This window comes from Astatotilapia calliptera, chromosome 14, assembly GCF_900246225.1.
Source record: "Astatotilapia calliptera chromosome 14, fAstCal1.2, whole genome shotgun sequence".
NCBI classification, from domain to species: domain Eukaryota; kingdom Metazoa; phylum Chordata; class Actinopteri; order Cichliformes; family Cichlidae; genus Astatotilapia; species Astatotilapia calliptera.
The window spans coordinates 6,768,005-6,785,737 of NC_039315.1; the positions used below are offsets into that span (position 1 = coordinate 6,768,005).

General features: G+C 41.3%; 1 protein-coding gene across 8 annotated transcripts in view; it reads right to left on the reverse strand.

Moving 5' to 3' along the window:
- Positions 1–17,733, reverse strand: part of nectin1b (nectin cell adhesion molecule 1b) — a 156,154-nt gene that overhangs the window by 97,473 nt on the left and 40,948 nt on the right. For all 8 annotated transcript variants that reach the window (XM_026192901.1, XM_026192906.1, XM_026192903.1 and 5 more), the window contains exons 2-5: positions 9,013–9,384; positions 7,043–7,342; positions 5,385–5,502; positions 1,028–1,179 (exon numbers count right to left, since the gene is read on the reverse strand). In XM_026192901.1, coding sequence (XP_026048686.1) covers positions 1,028–1,179; positions 5,385–5,502; positions 7,043–7,342; positions 9,013–9,384 — 942 coding nt within the window. The remainder of the gene's footprint in view (positions 1–1,027; positions 1,180–5,384; positions 5,503–7,042; positions 7,343–9,012; positions 9,385–17,733) is intronic.

Consider the following 17,733-nt stretch of genomic DNA (forward strand, 5'->3'; position numbering starts at 1 on the left):
CACAATGCAGGTAATGACATCACACAACATCCTACAAAGCTTCTTTGTCTTAGCCTTACCCTTACCAGCAGAGAATAACACACTGAAAGAGAGGAAACAGAAAAAAAAAAGGTATGCAATGATACTGTAAGGCGCAGCTGTTCACTTCACACCAAGCAGAGCGTTTCCAGAGACACAACATGAGTCAACATGCAAAGCAATGCAAGTTAGAACACCTCGGCTTCCCAGAAACCAAGCAGCGCAGAGAGCAAAGGGGAAAAGACTTTCCAGTCTGACCAGAGCAAAACTGTGACAGTCTCCCAATACCACACGCACACAGCTGGTAGCAATAATAGATGATCTCCACATTTGTAGTCTGTCTAGCAAGGTCAGATCTGGCATATATTGCAGTTGGGGCTTTGAGGGCATAATATCGTCTCCTATGGATAAGAACCCAGAGGAACCACAGTGCGTGTGTGCCAACAATTATGTGGAATACAAGGAAACTGAATCAGTTTTGTTCAGCATTTTGTTTTCCCCAGAAGACAAGAAGAAGAAGAAGAGGAGACAAAAGAACTAGCACAGAGCTCAGAGAGATGTGAGCATGATGCAAGCAAACTATGATCAATACAGTACCCTCACCTCAAACCCCCAATTTCCTTGATGTTATTTTAGGCACTGATAATAGACCTGCTTTATGTTGCTCCCACACATGTGCTTGGATGTGTAACAGGGCAGGTCGGGAGGGGGGCGGTGGTTCTCACAGTGTGTGAAAGTCTGATACACAAACAGAGAGGATTTTTTTTTTCACCCAACCTGCCATACTGTTCAGCAGGGTGCCCCACAACTAAGGCAAGCTGGATCCACATTGAAACTACGCAGGCGATCTGCTGCAATCACCTGGTATGTGCATGTGCACTGATAGCTGTGTTTATTTGGGCAGAAGGGGGTCTGATCCTTTCTGACTGAATTTTTAGAGGGCTACTGCACTGATCAGGCCATGCCAGAGTTACTGGAGAGAGAGAAATGACCAGCTTAATCAGCCTACCTGTGATGTTGACGTCCACGATGCCGGTGCGAGTCCCGATGCCGTTGGTAGCGTCACAGACATACGTCCCAGCCAAGTCGTAGGTCACAGGGCCCTTGAAGAACAAGGTGTTGTTCTTGATTTCCACATTGCTGGGTAGGGAGCCATTCAAACTGCGATGAAAGAGAGAGAGAAAAAGAGAGAGGAACAATAATGCAGATGCCATAAAAAGGCAGAATTACTCCAGACCACTGAAAAAAAAGGAAAAAAACCCTCCCAGATGCAGCAAAGCAATTCAAAGCGCATAAAAAATACAGTCTCTAGTGCCAAACAAACTTGGATGTGGGTGTGGGTGTGAGATAAATACCAAGAATATTTGACAGTGCTATATTTCAGCCATCATCCATCAAGTCCAAACAAAATTATGAGGACAGGGAATCCCAGCAGGTCCAAACAGGTAAGATATAGCTGATGCCTGAGGACATGGACTTTTTGACACGTGGAATACAAAGAGCAGTGGCAGAGGAGAGGATTGTAGGGGGTAAAGGGGATGGGGGGGGGGGGCTTCCTTCCTAAACTACAGCACAGCACACATGGCTGAAGTCAAAACTCAGGGGAGCTGTCAGGAGAGGCAGCTGATCAAGCGATAAATGCAGAATCTACCAAATGCTGTGCTGTCATTGAGAACTGCAGCCTGTTTCTCCTGCCTGAGGTGTTTGTCTTCATGGTTCACTATCTCTACTGTGTTCAGACTTGCTCATGTCCTTTGATCAGGTCAGCAGACTTTGAGGCCATGGATCATGAACAAACAAAGCCTCTATTGTATTATCTGGACCCTTTTTATGGAGCCCGCAGGCTAGAAAAGGCATCAAATTTCACGACAATTAGATGTTTCCTGTTGAGTTTCCCTCAATTAGCCTCATCACCTGCTCTGAATAGGCCCAGCTTGAGCAGAGTTACAAAACATCATGATAATATTAAAGAGCCCCCTGGTCTGACTGAGGTGAGCTGCTGGTTGTTTCTTTAATCAATAAGGATGCTGCAAAGATTTCCTCCACTACTGTGGGCTCAGAAAGGCACACTGAGAAGTGCAGGCGTGCAAGAACATCAAAAACAATGTAGTGCTCCTATTCATTACAGTGAGAGAAAAACAAAATAACATCACGGCGAGGCAACAATATTAAGTTTCATGCTCACAATGGTCACGCATCAAGCACTTGAGGTTCACTTAACAGGCTTTTAACAAGGCTCTGCAATGACAGGGCCTACGACACACCGACAAGGTATTTAATAAAAATGTTAAGTACAAATAGCTGATCTCCGTGTGGTTAAATTTATCTGACAGAAGAAAATGTCAAAACAAGGCAAAATAAAAATATAAAAAAATACCACAGTATAGTTTTGTAGCAACAAAAAGTCCATAGTTCAGAACAAAAGTAATAGAAAGAGCTGCGGCTGAGCTGTTTTCATTGGCCACCTTGGCAAAGCAATTGCAATGGAGCCACAAACAACCCTCAATACAGTATGTCACGATTCAATAATCAGTTACCTTGTGAGCCGCTATCAAATGCTGAGTTCTGCAAAGCCCAATTGATTTGTTGCAGAAATGAAAGGCCGGCAAACTGTGATTCACCACGGACTCTGCCACTACCGAAGATGTCTGCATTTGTGTCAGACATTTGAATGCATGTCTGCGTGTGCACGTGTGTGCGGAACCAGAAAAATGAAAGACTAACAAACAACTTACGAGTTATGTATATTTTCTATTCCCTCGCTAGCCAGTCATGCGCAAGCATATATATGATATGTGTGTGCATATAGGTGTGTGTGTGATTGGACAGAATGCCAAACAGCAGCATTTAACAACTAACAACATTATGTGGAGGTGAAAAACATACTACCAATAATTAATGGGACTGGTAATAGGAAACTGATAAGATCACAACCTAATTTTAGTTAAAAGAAGAGATTAACAGGATTGCTCTTTTTAATCACACATCTGTCCGCTTATACTTTAAATTTGTGTAACGTGAAATGTTATTTTTTTGGAGAAACCCCAGGCAACAGGAGCAAGGAGCAATATTTAGTAAGTGCTCAAGCAGAAGTAGTTGTACAAAGCTGTTATACAACTTAAATATAATTTAGAGGGCTCTCCAGGTTTTATTCACACTGACTGGTGAGCAAAAAATGTAACCAACAGTTGTTTTATTGTGGCCTTTCATTGACATGACTAATAGAATCACATTTTTCACAATACAGATAAGTAAGCTGGCTAATTAAGTCTGCAGCAATCACACAGTGGAATGCAGCAGTTTACTTTAAATAATACAGATTTTTATTTTTAACGGGAAATGATGCGTCTGCTTGAAATACTTTCTTTTCTTTTAAAAACATCTCATAACTGTAGTGAATTGAATGTATGAAAGAATAGCCATGTTTTTAGCTCACCTTTCCTGTACTTATTGTTCTAATGCCCACTCAAAACTGCTGTGTGCACTTAAAACAGACTCCAGAAATGATGCCGTACGAACAAACATTTCAAAAACAAACAACACAGTTCATACAGGATGCATTCCTTTTTTTAGCTGAGCTACTTGAGTGAAGCTCCCCATTAACCCATTTTGAGAAATAGCTCTGGCAATGTGCTCTAAGAACAAGAGAAAAAAATCAAAGAGGCTTAGATGCTTTCCTCAAGGACTATATATGAAGGCAGAAAGTGATTGTGCAAAGTAAAAGCAAACTTTTTTTAATTATAGTTCCAACAGTAACTTGAACACAACACAAAATAAAAAATATATAAAATAAACCTTTTATGTAGTGTTTTTTTCTTGGAATTTCTATATTCAATTCCTTTTTAGATGTCTGTGTTTGGAGTTGAGTGTGACGCAATCCTGCCAGCTTGTTCTGGATCGTTCCGTCACAGCCTTGTGCTGACCTCCACAGTGGAGCCCAGGGGAACCTTCACAACAGATTTGGCATCTCATTTTCAGTGCAGCAATGGCCGTCCTCTCCTATCTGTCAGCACAGTGCCCTCGTCTTTCTAGATCACATCTCTTAACATCTCTTCCTCTTCGCCTCCTCTTCTCTTCCTATCTTCCTCTATCTCCTTAAATCTCGCCTTGCTTCTGATAAAAAAATAAACCCAAACAGGCCAAACAGAATATCCATTTTGTCTTTGTCTTCTGCTGCTATGTCTATATATCAGTAAGTATCAGTCTTTCTACCCTGAAAGCTAAATCTATGAATAAGACAGAACGGGAGAAAAAGAAACCCCTTCTGTCTCATTAAAATCCAGCAGTCGTCTGTAGAGTAGATACAATGAGGGCACAATGGTCTATTAATCCACATCCACTCAAGTCCACTGACATATTTCTCAACCTTTCTTTTACTAAGCAATTAAAGGACAAATTGCTACATTTATCTCTCAATTTTATAATATAATACTTGAATTTAAAAAGGTGATACTCTTTATATCCGAAGAACCGCACCCACTTTACTTCTTTATTCTTTCCTCGTCTTTTTTTTTTTGGTACTTGCATCTGATATTCAAAGGCAGTGAGGGGTTTGATCAGTCAAAATTATGGCAGTTATGCATTCACTTTTATTTCTTTTATATCTCAGTACTTACTTCATTATTTCTGTAAGCCCACTTTTCATGCTGTTCCTTAGAGCAGATCAAACCTGAGGTTACTTAGCAATTCTCCAACAGCTCGAAATCATGTTTGTGTCTGTTCTAGCCTTTGTATTTTCAGCGGTAGGCTCTCAGGCGAAAGCCCTGATGTCAGGCCTGCGGTATGTGGGCTTAATCCATGGCTCCCACTTCAGCTTCAGTTTCAGCCGTCTCTTTACTGTCTCGGGGACAACCCGCTGCATCTGTGCCCTTCAGAGAACACAACAGCACTAACAAAGATGCTTTCTCACCCCTCTACCTGCATCCTGGCCCTCCGACTTCAAAGCACATCCCCAAAAGCAAAGCAAATGGTGTTCTGTTTGCATTTATCTCCCACTATCTGTGACCATCGGGGAGATAGGGGTATATGTTGCTGCTGTAATAGGCCCATTGTGCTCTGCCTTGGGTCCTAGTCTTATCTTCATTACACGTTTTCTAAACAAACAAACAAATAAACTGAGACACATTTCTGGAGAGGATGAAGGAAGCAGCAGTGTTTTTATCTTTGAAGATTACTTTCTTGTATATATGCCTTGAAACAAATGTTCACTTTGACCATTCGGTGAAATTGCCTCCCGTTGCATTAGTAAGCCCTCTATAAAACTTTTTTTCCTCCCCTAGAAATTTAACCTGAGAAAAACAGCGTGTATCCCTGCAGCCTCGTCCTCTGAGCCTTAAGGTGTTTTGTTACGGTTTAGCCATACTTACAGTTTCCACTGGTAGATCGTGACAGGGGGGTTAGCATCAGCCCTGCAGGTCAGCTGAACATTCTGACGGTTCAGGTACCAGTTTCCATCAAACCCCTCGATCTGCACCTCGGGTTCATCTGCAAGGAAAGAGCACTCCTGTCAGTTATCCCTCATAATCCACTGCTCTATTATTGTGCCTTTGCTGAAGGACACTAGCAGTTTGCCTTTCCAAACCCGTCCACTTTAAAGTAGCAGATAGCTCATATTAGCTTGAGACAATGGATCAAAAATCGTCTTGACCAGATGATCTAAAAAAAAAAGAAAAAATTATCTACTTCTTCACATTTAATTTTTACCTTTATGCTACTTATTCACATGAAAACTGCATATAAAAGATTAAATGGACTAGTAGTGTCAGGAGTTCACAGGATCTAATGGTATACTGCTAATAATTTCAGATAATGCATGATACAAATAATGCTTTACTGGTAAACAGACAAAATGCCAACTGTGTTTATGTATTATAAACATAACTGCATTACGATTTTGGCCACCTAGAGCACTTTGGAGTGCTTATTCAGAAAGGACATATTAATTCTATTAACACCCACATTACTCACTGTTCTAACAATTATATAGACATCAATGAACATTTACCTGTCTTAAGGCACAAGAAAACGTATGACATATGAGCAATCGTAGCAATAATAACTGCACATTTATAAAATTATACAGCTGAATGCCATCCTGGATAATGCTATCTAGTCAGGTAGCATAATAGTCAGTTAACCGCTGGCTCTGTCCCTACATTCAAGATGGATGTTGAAGAAAAGAGAGCAGAGATGCCTGTAAGTAATATATAAAGAAGAGAAGAAGCTTTGTCTGGTGTTTTGAAGTTTTTTTTCTAGTGGATGATAGAATACATTTTGCCACAACGTTTAAAAGGACAGGCTCCAGTGGAGTTTGTTTCAAAGTCTCACTTTGAAAATTTAAGAGAAAATAGTGGCAACAAAAACTGGCATTACATCTACCTGAAAGGCAGAACCAGCCAGCTGTTAATGACTGAGTCTAAAGCCCTGCACCAAATACTAACTGTTGGTAATATACCCTAAAAGTAGACTAGGAGGCTATTGTTTAGGTTGTGTGGTTTTTTTTTTTTTATTTATTCATCTTTTTAATGATAACAATGATACTTTTCAACATTTCCTAAGCCTACTTTTGCAAAAATAATATTAATAATAATTGCTTGAAAACACCAGAATCTTGAAAAAAAGGTTAAAAATTTTGGTCATCCAAATAATACAGCAGTGTAAAAGAACCATTGCACACTTGCCAACACAACATGGAAAAACAGGTCTTGTTTAAGCATTGATTTTTCTCTAAATACATCATTTTTGGTAAATAGTGTTTGTCTTGAATAATTGTTTATTCAGTCATTCTATTAATTATTGATTCTATTAGTTATGTCAACAGAACTGGGGAAAAATAGATTTCTAACATGCTTAGACTGAGTCTGGCGCTGTAGTTTACTGCTCATTTGTTTTCTAGTAATTAACCTTTGTTTTGGTGTAAACTGTGCTGAGTGGTGTCATCTGGTGACAAAATCATCACGTGGATGCAGGACAAAATAAAAGCACAGACAAAAAATAGTGAAGTAGTAGGAGAGCGGTGTCTTACACTGAACGTTGAGCACCACGCTGTCTGTGATCTTCTCATTTCGGTACGTGACGATGCACGTGAGCTTCTGTTTGTGGGTCTCGCGGCTCGGTATCACCACATAGTTGCTCCGGACCGTCACTGTCCCATTCTGGTTGCGAGTCTCCTGGTAAGTGGCTTCGCCTTTCAACCTGGTATCCCATTTGATCACGCTTGGGGGCTTTCCATTCGCAGATACACAAGTTGCAACTGTCATCTTACGCTTCTGAGCCCTAGCCACAATCGTAGGGGTCGTCAAGGTCATACGTGTCATGGGCCGAGCTGCCGAGTAGAAAGGAGAAATTAATTTTCAGGAAGAAAAGAGTCACTCAAGAATGAGCTTGATTTTTTAATTTCACTTTCCATTTTATTTTAGTGTGTAGTCTTGTCTGCTTTTCTAACAATCAATTTCCTGAAATAAATTAAACTAAGAAGCTGAGATGAAAATAACATTGTTTTTCTTCCTTCACTCCTCAAAGCTCTCAGATGTAGAACCCACTTGCCTATCCAAATGCGCAGTCATCCAATTTCAATCCTTTGTGAGTTGCCAATCAGAAATCTACTCTTAGTACATCAAAAGGCAGGCTTGAGCTTGAGCAAATGCACAACTGAAAGAGATAGGCTATAAAGAGGCCTCTTTGAAGGCTGCCGGTTGGTTATCTGCACACATGTTCCTGATGTTCACTGAGCCTAAAAACTGAGTCACTGAAGCCTAAAAAGTCCTGGGAGGCCAAATGACACAAAATGGGGACTCGGAGCTGACTAAGAAGACCCGGCAACAGGGACTACTTAAGCCAAGTGCTATTTCTTTTACCGGTGCTCAATAGAACACAAACCAACACTTAATTTCTAATTAGCTCTCTAATCAGAGTCAGCACGCAACCTTTTCAAAGCTGCCTCTTTCCAAGATAAACTACATCTCTTTTTTTTGCCACACTACTATTCAAGCCAAATTATACACTCAGAAGTGCTCCTATTGATTTCCATTTCACCTGCCATTTTTATCAACTAACCTCTGCGAAAGTTTCCTGTTTTATAAAAGCTATTAGGCCCATGTTATATGGAATTCACCAATATATATATCATTCATTGACGTGGCTCTTGGTGCTGCTCTGCAACTTCAATAGTTTCAACAACAAAGAGGACAGTTATACCGAGAGCTTCAGCAAACATATAGAAAGCAGCCGGCGTCGAAGAGAAGAGCTGTAAATATGTTTTTACTAAGCCTTTCACTCAGGTTGTCAGGTTGACCCTGTTTGATCTGTTTCAAAGTCAATAGGACACCAAATTTGAGCAACAGGGTTTTCATTCCTTTGATTGTTCATCAGACCAGCATAAGCGTGCTCCAGGAAATAACTCCTTAACTGATGTTCAGACGTTTAACCTGTTTTTTTGGGGGGGTTTTTACTCTCTTATCTTGACTCTAAAGATAGGTAACTTTTCCAGTGAAGTATATGTGACTAACTTTTTTTCCATAGGATCTTTGTAAGAAGTCACAGAATATGTTGGGCAGGTTGTTCCACTCACTAAAGACATACTTTCTGTTTCCCAGAAGCTGGTAATTTTAAATGTTCCCATTCACTCGGTGGATTAAGCTTAATAATTTGATCTCGCTACAATTTAGCCTTTCTTAAATGTAGACGTCTTGAAGATGGATGTTTATCAGGCAGCGTTTTGGGAATATTACTGCCATTAATGAAATCTCTCACAGTTTTAATGAGAAACCCAAAGGTCCATATATACATTACGAACATGTTTTGAATGTTCAGCTACTGCTTTATTGGAGATAAGTCTTGGATAAATTCTAGACACAAGCCTGGAGAATGGGAAACAATGAGAGATTAGATTACTAAGATTTAGATCCCTACAGAACTGCTAAAACCAGATTAGGAAAAAAAATGTTCCTTTCAAATTACAGATTAAAGCAGAATTAAAATCAGTGCAGTTCTTACCATACACAGTAAGGTTGACCATGTTCTCACGGTTGCCTGCAGGAAATGTGGTATACTCGCAAATGTAGGCAGCCTCGTCGGACAGCTGCAGGTTGGAGAACACAATTGTGGTGTCTTCCAATGAGGGAGTACGATGACGAACAGCTGCATGTTTGAAGCTGACCCGCTCCTTGAAGGGCGGCAGCACAGACACACCCAGGGCCGGGTTGGCGATGGCCACATTCTGTTTGGTGCCATTGAGAAGCTTCTGCCAGGTTACTTGGGAGATCTTGACTGGTGGATTACTGTTGCTGAAAACGCAGCGCAGCTCCACTTGTGAACCCACGAAGCCAGACTTACTGGTGTCCATCTGTACCATCTGTCCACTGCCAGCTAGACACAAAGAGGGGGGTGGAAAGGAAAAAAAAACATTTAATTACGATTAACAAGTGTCCAAGGCCAAGCAAGCACTCCAGTCAATAGCAAGTACATGCACTGAAAGTCAAGGAGTCAATTCAGCCTCCTAGGTAGTACAAGCACGCACAACACTCAGAAGTCAGACTCGTGGATTCAACCATACGCACCTGTGTGCCACAGATACTATATCTGCCCCCTATACATAAAACAAGTTGGTTCATGGTGGTGGTTGTGTGCGAAAGCTGTGGGAGTTGTTATTAACATAATGGGCACATCCATACAAGCCTGCCTTTGTCCACAAAGGTGCTGTTTCTGATGAGATGGGAGGGCCGAGCGAGAACCAATGCATCACTAATGAATGAGTACAAGGGCAGTGAGCTGGAGCCAAGTCGTCGTCTGCTGCGCTCTCCTCCACCTACCCAGCAACACACTGGGTAGCCTATTGTAATTTTAATTACTTTTTACTCACAAATACTTCAATGACTGCCTGGAGCTCCTATTAGGAGAAACAATGTGTAGTCCTGTGTAAGCACTCAAAACAATGAGAACACACACATTAGCTGTATTAAAAGAACCCAGCAATTAGGCACTCCTCCTTTACTATCTAAGCCTGTGCGGAGCATGGTGGCAAAAGAAAAGGTCAATTAGAGAACATGGACCTTCGGTTTAGTCTTTCATGCATATATTGACCTTGTGCTAAACTGAACTGTTGAATACCGTTCTTTGTAATGCGTTTTTGCTTTTTATTTAACATTAGCAGTTATCAGCCTTGGATTAACTGTTCCTTACAGTCTCTATGCCTTTATTAAGAACTGGAAGCATAAGATGGAAAATTAAGTGACAGGAAGAATAATTACACAAGTCACTCCCTTATTCACACATACCGATCTGTCAGAATTGATCATTTGATACTTTTTTCTATATCAGTATAAACAGAACATTTTGGGGTTTGGATCTATTGGCTTGACACAATCTGTAGTCTCAACATGGATGTCATTTCAGTCAGGGATGTCATTCAGTGCGAGCAGCAATTTTTCCAAACTGAATAACTGATTAGTTGAAAAAGAATACATTAAGTTTTAAGCCTAATTAAGATTAGGCTTAAAACTTTTTGCTAAAGCATATAGTTAGTGTTGGATCAGGTGACCCTGAATCCTCCGTTAGTTATGCTGCAATAGGCGTAGGCTGCTGGGGGATTCCCATGATGCACTGAGTATTTCTTTTCCAGTCACCTTTCTCACTCACTATGTGTTATCCTCTCTGCATTGAATCATACATGTTATTAATCTCTGTCTCTCTTCCACAGCATGTCTTTATCCTGTCTTCCTTCTCTCTCCCCAACCGGTCGCAGCAGATGGCCCCGCCCCTTTCTGAGCCTCGTTCTGCCGGAGGTTTCTTCCTGTTCAGAGGGAGTTTTTCCTTCCCACTGTCGCCAAGTGTTTGCTGTATGTATTATTATAGGGTCTACCTTACAATATAAAGCGCCTTGAGGCGACTGTTGTTGTGATTTGGCGCTACATAAATAAAATTGAATTGAAATTAATGCTGAAGGTAACTAGTGCATTTTTTTGGTTTCTTTTTATAATCTGTAGTAATAGGTCTTCTTCATGGATAACAAACAAGTACAAGTTTCACTTAAACCTGCTCTGAGCTCTGCAGTGTCAGCAGTCTGAACAGATGTGCCATTGCAGGGCACCTACATCCTGTTGTTTCAACACTTCTTTGTTATCTCGTGCTACAATTTATGGTCGTTTCCAGGTGAAGTCTGATGATGTCCCATTTCCTGAAGCGACAGCCCCTGACTGAGCTTGTATTTACAACCAGAGGCAGCCATAATTATCTTCTATGGATACACAACTATCCGCAGGAAGAAAGACTGAAATTCCTTCGTTAATCACGCAGGACTCATAAAGCCACCAATGTATCCACTCATAAACAGGCTGAAAATATGCTGTGGTCTCAAGTAGAGAAGTGGGGCCTAAACATATGCACCACAAGCAGAGCGGCTCTTTAACGCTGAATAACTGCATCACAATGATGGATAATCGCTGCCCTCAGAAATAAAGTTTCCACAGGGGGGCTTTAAAATGTGTAAGAATGCGTGAGAGAAATCCATTTCTGTATACACTCATTCACTACAATATCTGATGTAGTTGATCTTTAACTATACAAGGATCTGAGGAAGAGGGGAAAGCGAATTCTGTGTATGCAAGGCTGTCAAACTGTCTTAAGTACCGGCAGCGACTGTTATGTTAAGATTTTTCTTGTAAAAACGGTAGGTAGTCAGCCAAAGGACGTGAAGGCCCAATACATGCATGTAGAGAGGAAATGGTGCAGACTCTGGGTAGACCATTAAGATTAACCATGTATTTTTCCTCAGCAGGCTGAGAACTCTCAGGTTGAATGACTTAGGCTGGAAAGCAATGCATTATGAGAGAAAGGCAATTTCGATCTATTATTATGTGCTTTCGCTCAAATGCTGCCTTTGCGGCCTACATCAAATCACATAAAAAAATAAAGTGACAACCTTTTGAAGTTACTGAGTGCACATCATCTTTCATTTCCTTCTGACCACATCAGCAAGACCCTCTCTATAGAGATTTAGACTTGGGGGATTTGAAGATGACAGATTGATTTACTAATGCAGTTTGACAGAGAGGACTGGCAACCTTGTCATCTGTACCTTGAGAACCACCTGTGTCCTTGTGCACCCCAGGGCAATGCTTTACTCCATTTTATCACAGCTTAGATTACCAGTTGTGGCAGCTATAGTATGATATTTTTGAAATAGCAAACACAATTTACTGCGTGACAACACTAGTTAAAGTTTAATCTTAAGTTGGTCTGAAGTGGAGGAGCTGCATGCTGCATGTGGCGGGGGCTGTAAAGAACTCATAAATATGTACCTGGCCAGACCTCATCCATTTCAGCGCTAAAACAATAGTGGCAGGGGCCGGCTGTGCAAAGAGCCCCTTCCCCCTCTCGCTTTGCTCTTCCTTCCTTCTTTCTCTGATGCTACCAACTCAGATTGAATCAACTAAACAGCAACTAATGCAAATGGAAACTCGAGGAATAGGCATAATTATACAGTCACAGAGCCCAAATTCACTCTGTGAAAGGGCCAGAAGCCCCCACTGGGACCCCTTTCACTCAAGGACTGTTGGACTCTTTGGCTGAGCAGAGTCTATAATTACAGACTACATAACAGAGTGGCAAATGCCACAGAAAGCACTGTCACATACATGCATGAGATTCTAAGAAGGTAGGTTGGAGTGGGGGCTTAATGAAAATCAGTGATGCAAAAACAGAAGAGAAAAACGGAAAAAGAGATAGGCAAAGTAGAGAAGTGTAGAACTGTCGAGAGGGAGAGAGAGACAAAGAAGTAGGTGGAGCTGTAGGGAGGACTGTAGGTGCGCTACTGGTTTGAGGTTGGCTGGCATTATTGCCTGTGCTGCTGCTGTTTTGTTCTCACACTGACAAGAGGATGATTGGGGGAACAGTCATGCTCTAATACACCTGTGGATGGGGTAGGCACTGCCTTAAGAGTTGCCAAAGGAGAGAGGAGTCGTGTTTCTGGAAGGAAAAGCGATAGGACAAACAAACAAAGCAGAAAGTACTTCCAAGCTGGCAAAATATTAAATTAAAAAAAAAAAAAAAAGAGTGGCTTGATTCTCACCAGGTGAGCTGAGTTGGATCAACGGGGACATAAGGGGCAGTATTAAAACAGCTGCTGTGCCGTCTGGCCCTGCGCTGATAGCAAGAGACTCCCAAGGCCTCGGCACAGAGCTGTGCACGGAACATTCAACTGTAATAAGATCTGGCCTGTCAGGCAGAAAGGAAAAGCATGTGCTTTGTGTTGTTTGCATATGGCGCATTGGACATTGTGCATTAGAAGCTGCACCAAATAAAAGCCTTCAGTCAAATGGACTCTCCATGGTGCATGGACAATGTCCAGGAAAATAGAAAATGTATTCAAATTAGTCACATTGAAACATTTTATTAACCAGGTGGGAAAACAAAGATAAAACAAAAAAAAAAAACAGAATTAATTCCTGTCTGTAGCGAGCCAAAATGAAGGATGCAAACATTTAACATTTGCCTTTTTTTCTTTGCTGTAGAGAATTTAAGTTTTTTAACCAAATACAAAGATCAGCCCACAGATAAGCCCATAGGACCTTGTTCTGGTACATAGAAAATCACCATGATAATATTAAACTAATAAATTTAATAAGTATACATAACATTGAAAACAGGCCCAACATCTCCTTCAGACCAGGAAGGAATATATCTCATAGCTAAAATCTAACACTGTTGTCTTTTAGTAGCCAAATTGGCAGTATTTCAAAGGTAGTTATTGCCTACTTCAATATTGTGCATCCAAAGGAATCCATTGTGCGTGAGTCAAATAAAGTTCAGAATAATTCACCTCAAGCTGCTGCAATGCGAGGAAGGCAAAGATTAAATAGAACTGAATGCATATTTTAGAAGAAGCACTCATTAATGTCTTCTATTTAAAGCTGCACCAGGCAACTCGGCACACTGTCAGTCCCAAATGGCAGCGAGACGTCTCCGTTTGAAGTTTCAACACTTCAAAAAGCCCCAAATGTGTAATGTGATGTCATCAATTCTTTTTGGACTGAAATGTCATCCTTTCAGTGGCTTCGGAGGATAGAAATGAGAAAGAGTTTTAGTTTTCACTGAAAAGAGTGCCACTTCCTTAAACAAGAGGAGATCCAACTTCCGTAAAATTATTTCACTTACGCAAATATGTCAAAGTTTTCAGTGGCACTACAGTCTTTTCTAGCTCCCCTGCAAGCGTGAAGTATTTTGGTATAAACTTCTTGCCAAGTGCAGCTTTAAAGCTTATCACATGAAAACACATCATCTCCTCACGCTTGATATGCTTTGGTTGCTCCACTCTACTGTTGCTTAAGTGGGATGCTGATAGATAAAACATGGCTTGAGCCGCACGGGATAATGACTGTTTAATGTAGTCCCAGTTCCCACGGCAATGGCACAGTCCTCTATGCTCCCCTATTCATGACCACACATGGGGTGTTTAGGGGGAGTCCAAATCTACTGTCTCATACACACACAGAAACCTCCCATTAGCAGCTTGTTTATTCCCCTGGTAGGACAATTTTACTCTTTTTGTTTGTCAGTGAGTAATTTAAAGCTCTTGCAGTGGCATTTTGCTCATGTTTTATAACAAATAGTAGTGATTCCCAAAACGATTTATAAAATAAATGATGGTATTCTTCTTAGGGGCATCTGGGAACTCTTACTGTCCCCGAAGCTTTAATACAAACAGATAGGGCACTTCATTTAAGGATAAGCCATATGCTATGTGTACTGCTGCTCTTTATTGACTGTGGCCATTTAGCTTTTTGAGACAGAGCAGTACGTGTCAGAGAATTTGTTTTAATCTACACTCAGACACTATTTGATGGTGCTTCAGCCAGGTCTCTTGGGTAAACAATGGTGTACCTGCCAAAGCAGCTCTCTTTACCCTCTGTCTCCCCAAGCAAACATCCGACTACAGAGGCAAGCGAAACCTCACTGGAACAGATGGTTTAGTACCCGTGCTCATAATTTTCCACTATCTGGTTCAAATTTGAAATGCTTTTTTGTACAACACGCTCTTTCATTGAGGACAATGTAACATCTGCTGCGCTGTAAATGTTAATGATTATCAGGAATATTTATTATGTTAGGCAACTTCCCAACCTGGGACGGCTCCATGAGAGGCACTGTGCATTTCATTTGAACTATTTGCAATGGCTGTTTGAGCAAAAGAGTATCGTAATGGCTGACTACCGTCGCACAGTAGTCATGTGTTTTCCACCGGGGCTATAAAATTGCTACTTTCGGGTTGGCAGTGTGTAGCATCGGCTACTCAACTATGCACACAGGCTCTCACCTAATGTAGCTGCATCCATCGTTTGTAAAGCAACATGGGGTTCAGAGCACAAGCCCACACACACACACACACATGCCCCTCGAGCAGCTTTAAGGCATTTCAAATGTCAAGGGGATGCATCACTTTGCCTGCAACAGAGCTTCTCATCTTAGTTCAGCGGGATAATGATTCATCCTTGAATGAAAAAGTGGAAAACATCACTACTCCATTTTGTTATCAGACAATTTCAAAGAAGCAAATCTACAAGACAGTGGAGTTTAGTGTGCCCTTTTTGGGAACCTCTCACGATACCCTTTGAATTTAAAACATAAAGTGGATAGCAGTGCCTGTGGATTTTCAGTAATTAATATGTGTTTTTATTCTAGTCTAGCAGGAAATAAGCTAAAAGCAATTTGGGATTTTGGTTGTCTTTGACCGAGGCAATGACAAATAAAGCTTGGCCAAAAATAAGACTTTTGCCCTACAGAGAGAGAGAGCAAGAGTGGAAGAGAGAGACAGAGAAAGTATAGCACGTATTGAGTGTAAACACAGAAAGAGCTTTGACCCTCCTCCCTCAGCCTGCAGCTTAACAAAACAAGGCCACCAAGGTTTCGGTTCTACGACACAAAATAAACAGAGCTGACGTTACCTGACCAAATGGCGAGATGACATCATCCACTGATACCAGATAGCAATCAACTGTCAGCAAACAAAAGGCCGGGTGCAAGGGAAACGCAGCGATAACCTTCCTCTTAGTAAATGAGTGACTGTAAGCGTCAGAGTTGTGTGCGGCTGACTGATACTTGGAGAGAAAAGCTGGGAACCCTCCAGGTGTTTCAAGTATCTACAACTGTGGTATCAGAAATAAAATGCTGCGCTATAAGAGTAACATCAGCCAGATAATAGCACGCTTTATCAGACAGCTCTCAAGCCATGACGCTAGGGACCGCTTACATGGACCAGACAATTAGTCAGCAAAGCATCTCGTCCACAGAATGGGTTCAGCGTTCACAATGATGCGCGCTGGTTATTTTTCAATAATGCAAACGTTTCCCTGGGCTTTCAAACAAGAGCAGCTGTTGGACGTCTTAATAGGAAAGAGCTGATCAATAAATAAAAAGGGGGCCACGGGCGAACTGCGACGCGATGCATTACGGCCTCAGACAGGTTGAGCCACAGCGTCTGCAGGTATCAGCTTGGAGCACGAAGCAGTTAAGGGGTGGGGTTACATAAATGTGATGTAGAGGATTTTGGGGAGTTAAGGAGGAGGGTAAGCAGTGAGAGTGACACGTAGTGGGTCAGACGCGGTGAGCAGATTACAGCACTCAGGATATTAAAGCAGAGGAGAGACGATGCTGCAGGCGGCACAACTCCCGTGGAAATTTCAGCATTAGTACGGGCCGACAAAGCGGCTATGTCCACATATACATTTGACACAGTTGACATAGCAACACAATAACACAATTGCTGCAGGAGCAATGGGACATAGTACTAGTGGACAGGGGAGAGATTCAGACTAAGGAATAGTACACACTTCAGAGATACATAAATTTGACGTTTGGTGGGTTAACACTCCCTTGAGCCACTGGTTGTCACCGGTGGGGCACGACACAACAGTGTGAAAAATATTACACTGAATCTATTTGATTTGGGAGCAAAACTCACCATACTCATCCTTTTCAAAGTAAAATTCCACTTTTTTTGTAATTATTTATGACTGATTAAAAAATAGAGTGGGGTGAGGGGCATGTAAATGTTTTGCTGCTGAAGTGGGGCATTGCAAAAACAGTTTGAGAACCATTGCCTTAAGCTCACTTCAAACGCCATTTAAAAGTAAAACAATATATTTTTTAAGTGTAGAAATACCGGTAAAACTAGGCCATGTGCACAAATCCCCCAAATTAGCAGATATGTCTACTTGCTGAGAGGGGATTTTACATTTTTCTGTCAAAAGATGTTTCAGGGTATCACCTTGAACCCTTGGGACTTTTAAGTTAACAATTTTCTGATATCTTGCCCTTGCATCAGCCAGTATTAATGGTGTTTTTCTACATATGAACCTCAAATGCCCTGACTCAATATGCATAGGACAATGAAGCATACAGATTATGTATAAGAATGATACTGGGATGGGCAGTATAGGATGGCTAAGCCAGCACCCACAGCAGTACCCTATACCTCTGCTAAGAACTCAGCAAATACAGCATGAAATGCATATAAAGTCCTGCCAAAAAGTGCTGAGAAAGAGTCTGGCCCTGGACAACCACGCATGACAAATCCTTCTCTCACACCATCTGTTCCATTGTCCAGAAGTAAAGATAAGTCTTGCATAGAGTACAAACACGGAATATTTCCATGTGATTATGCCAAGCACTTGTGTTGGATACATTCTAAAACATTAAGATTTCAAAAATCAAACAACCATT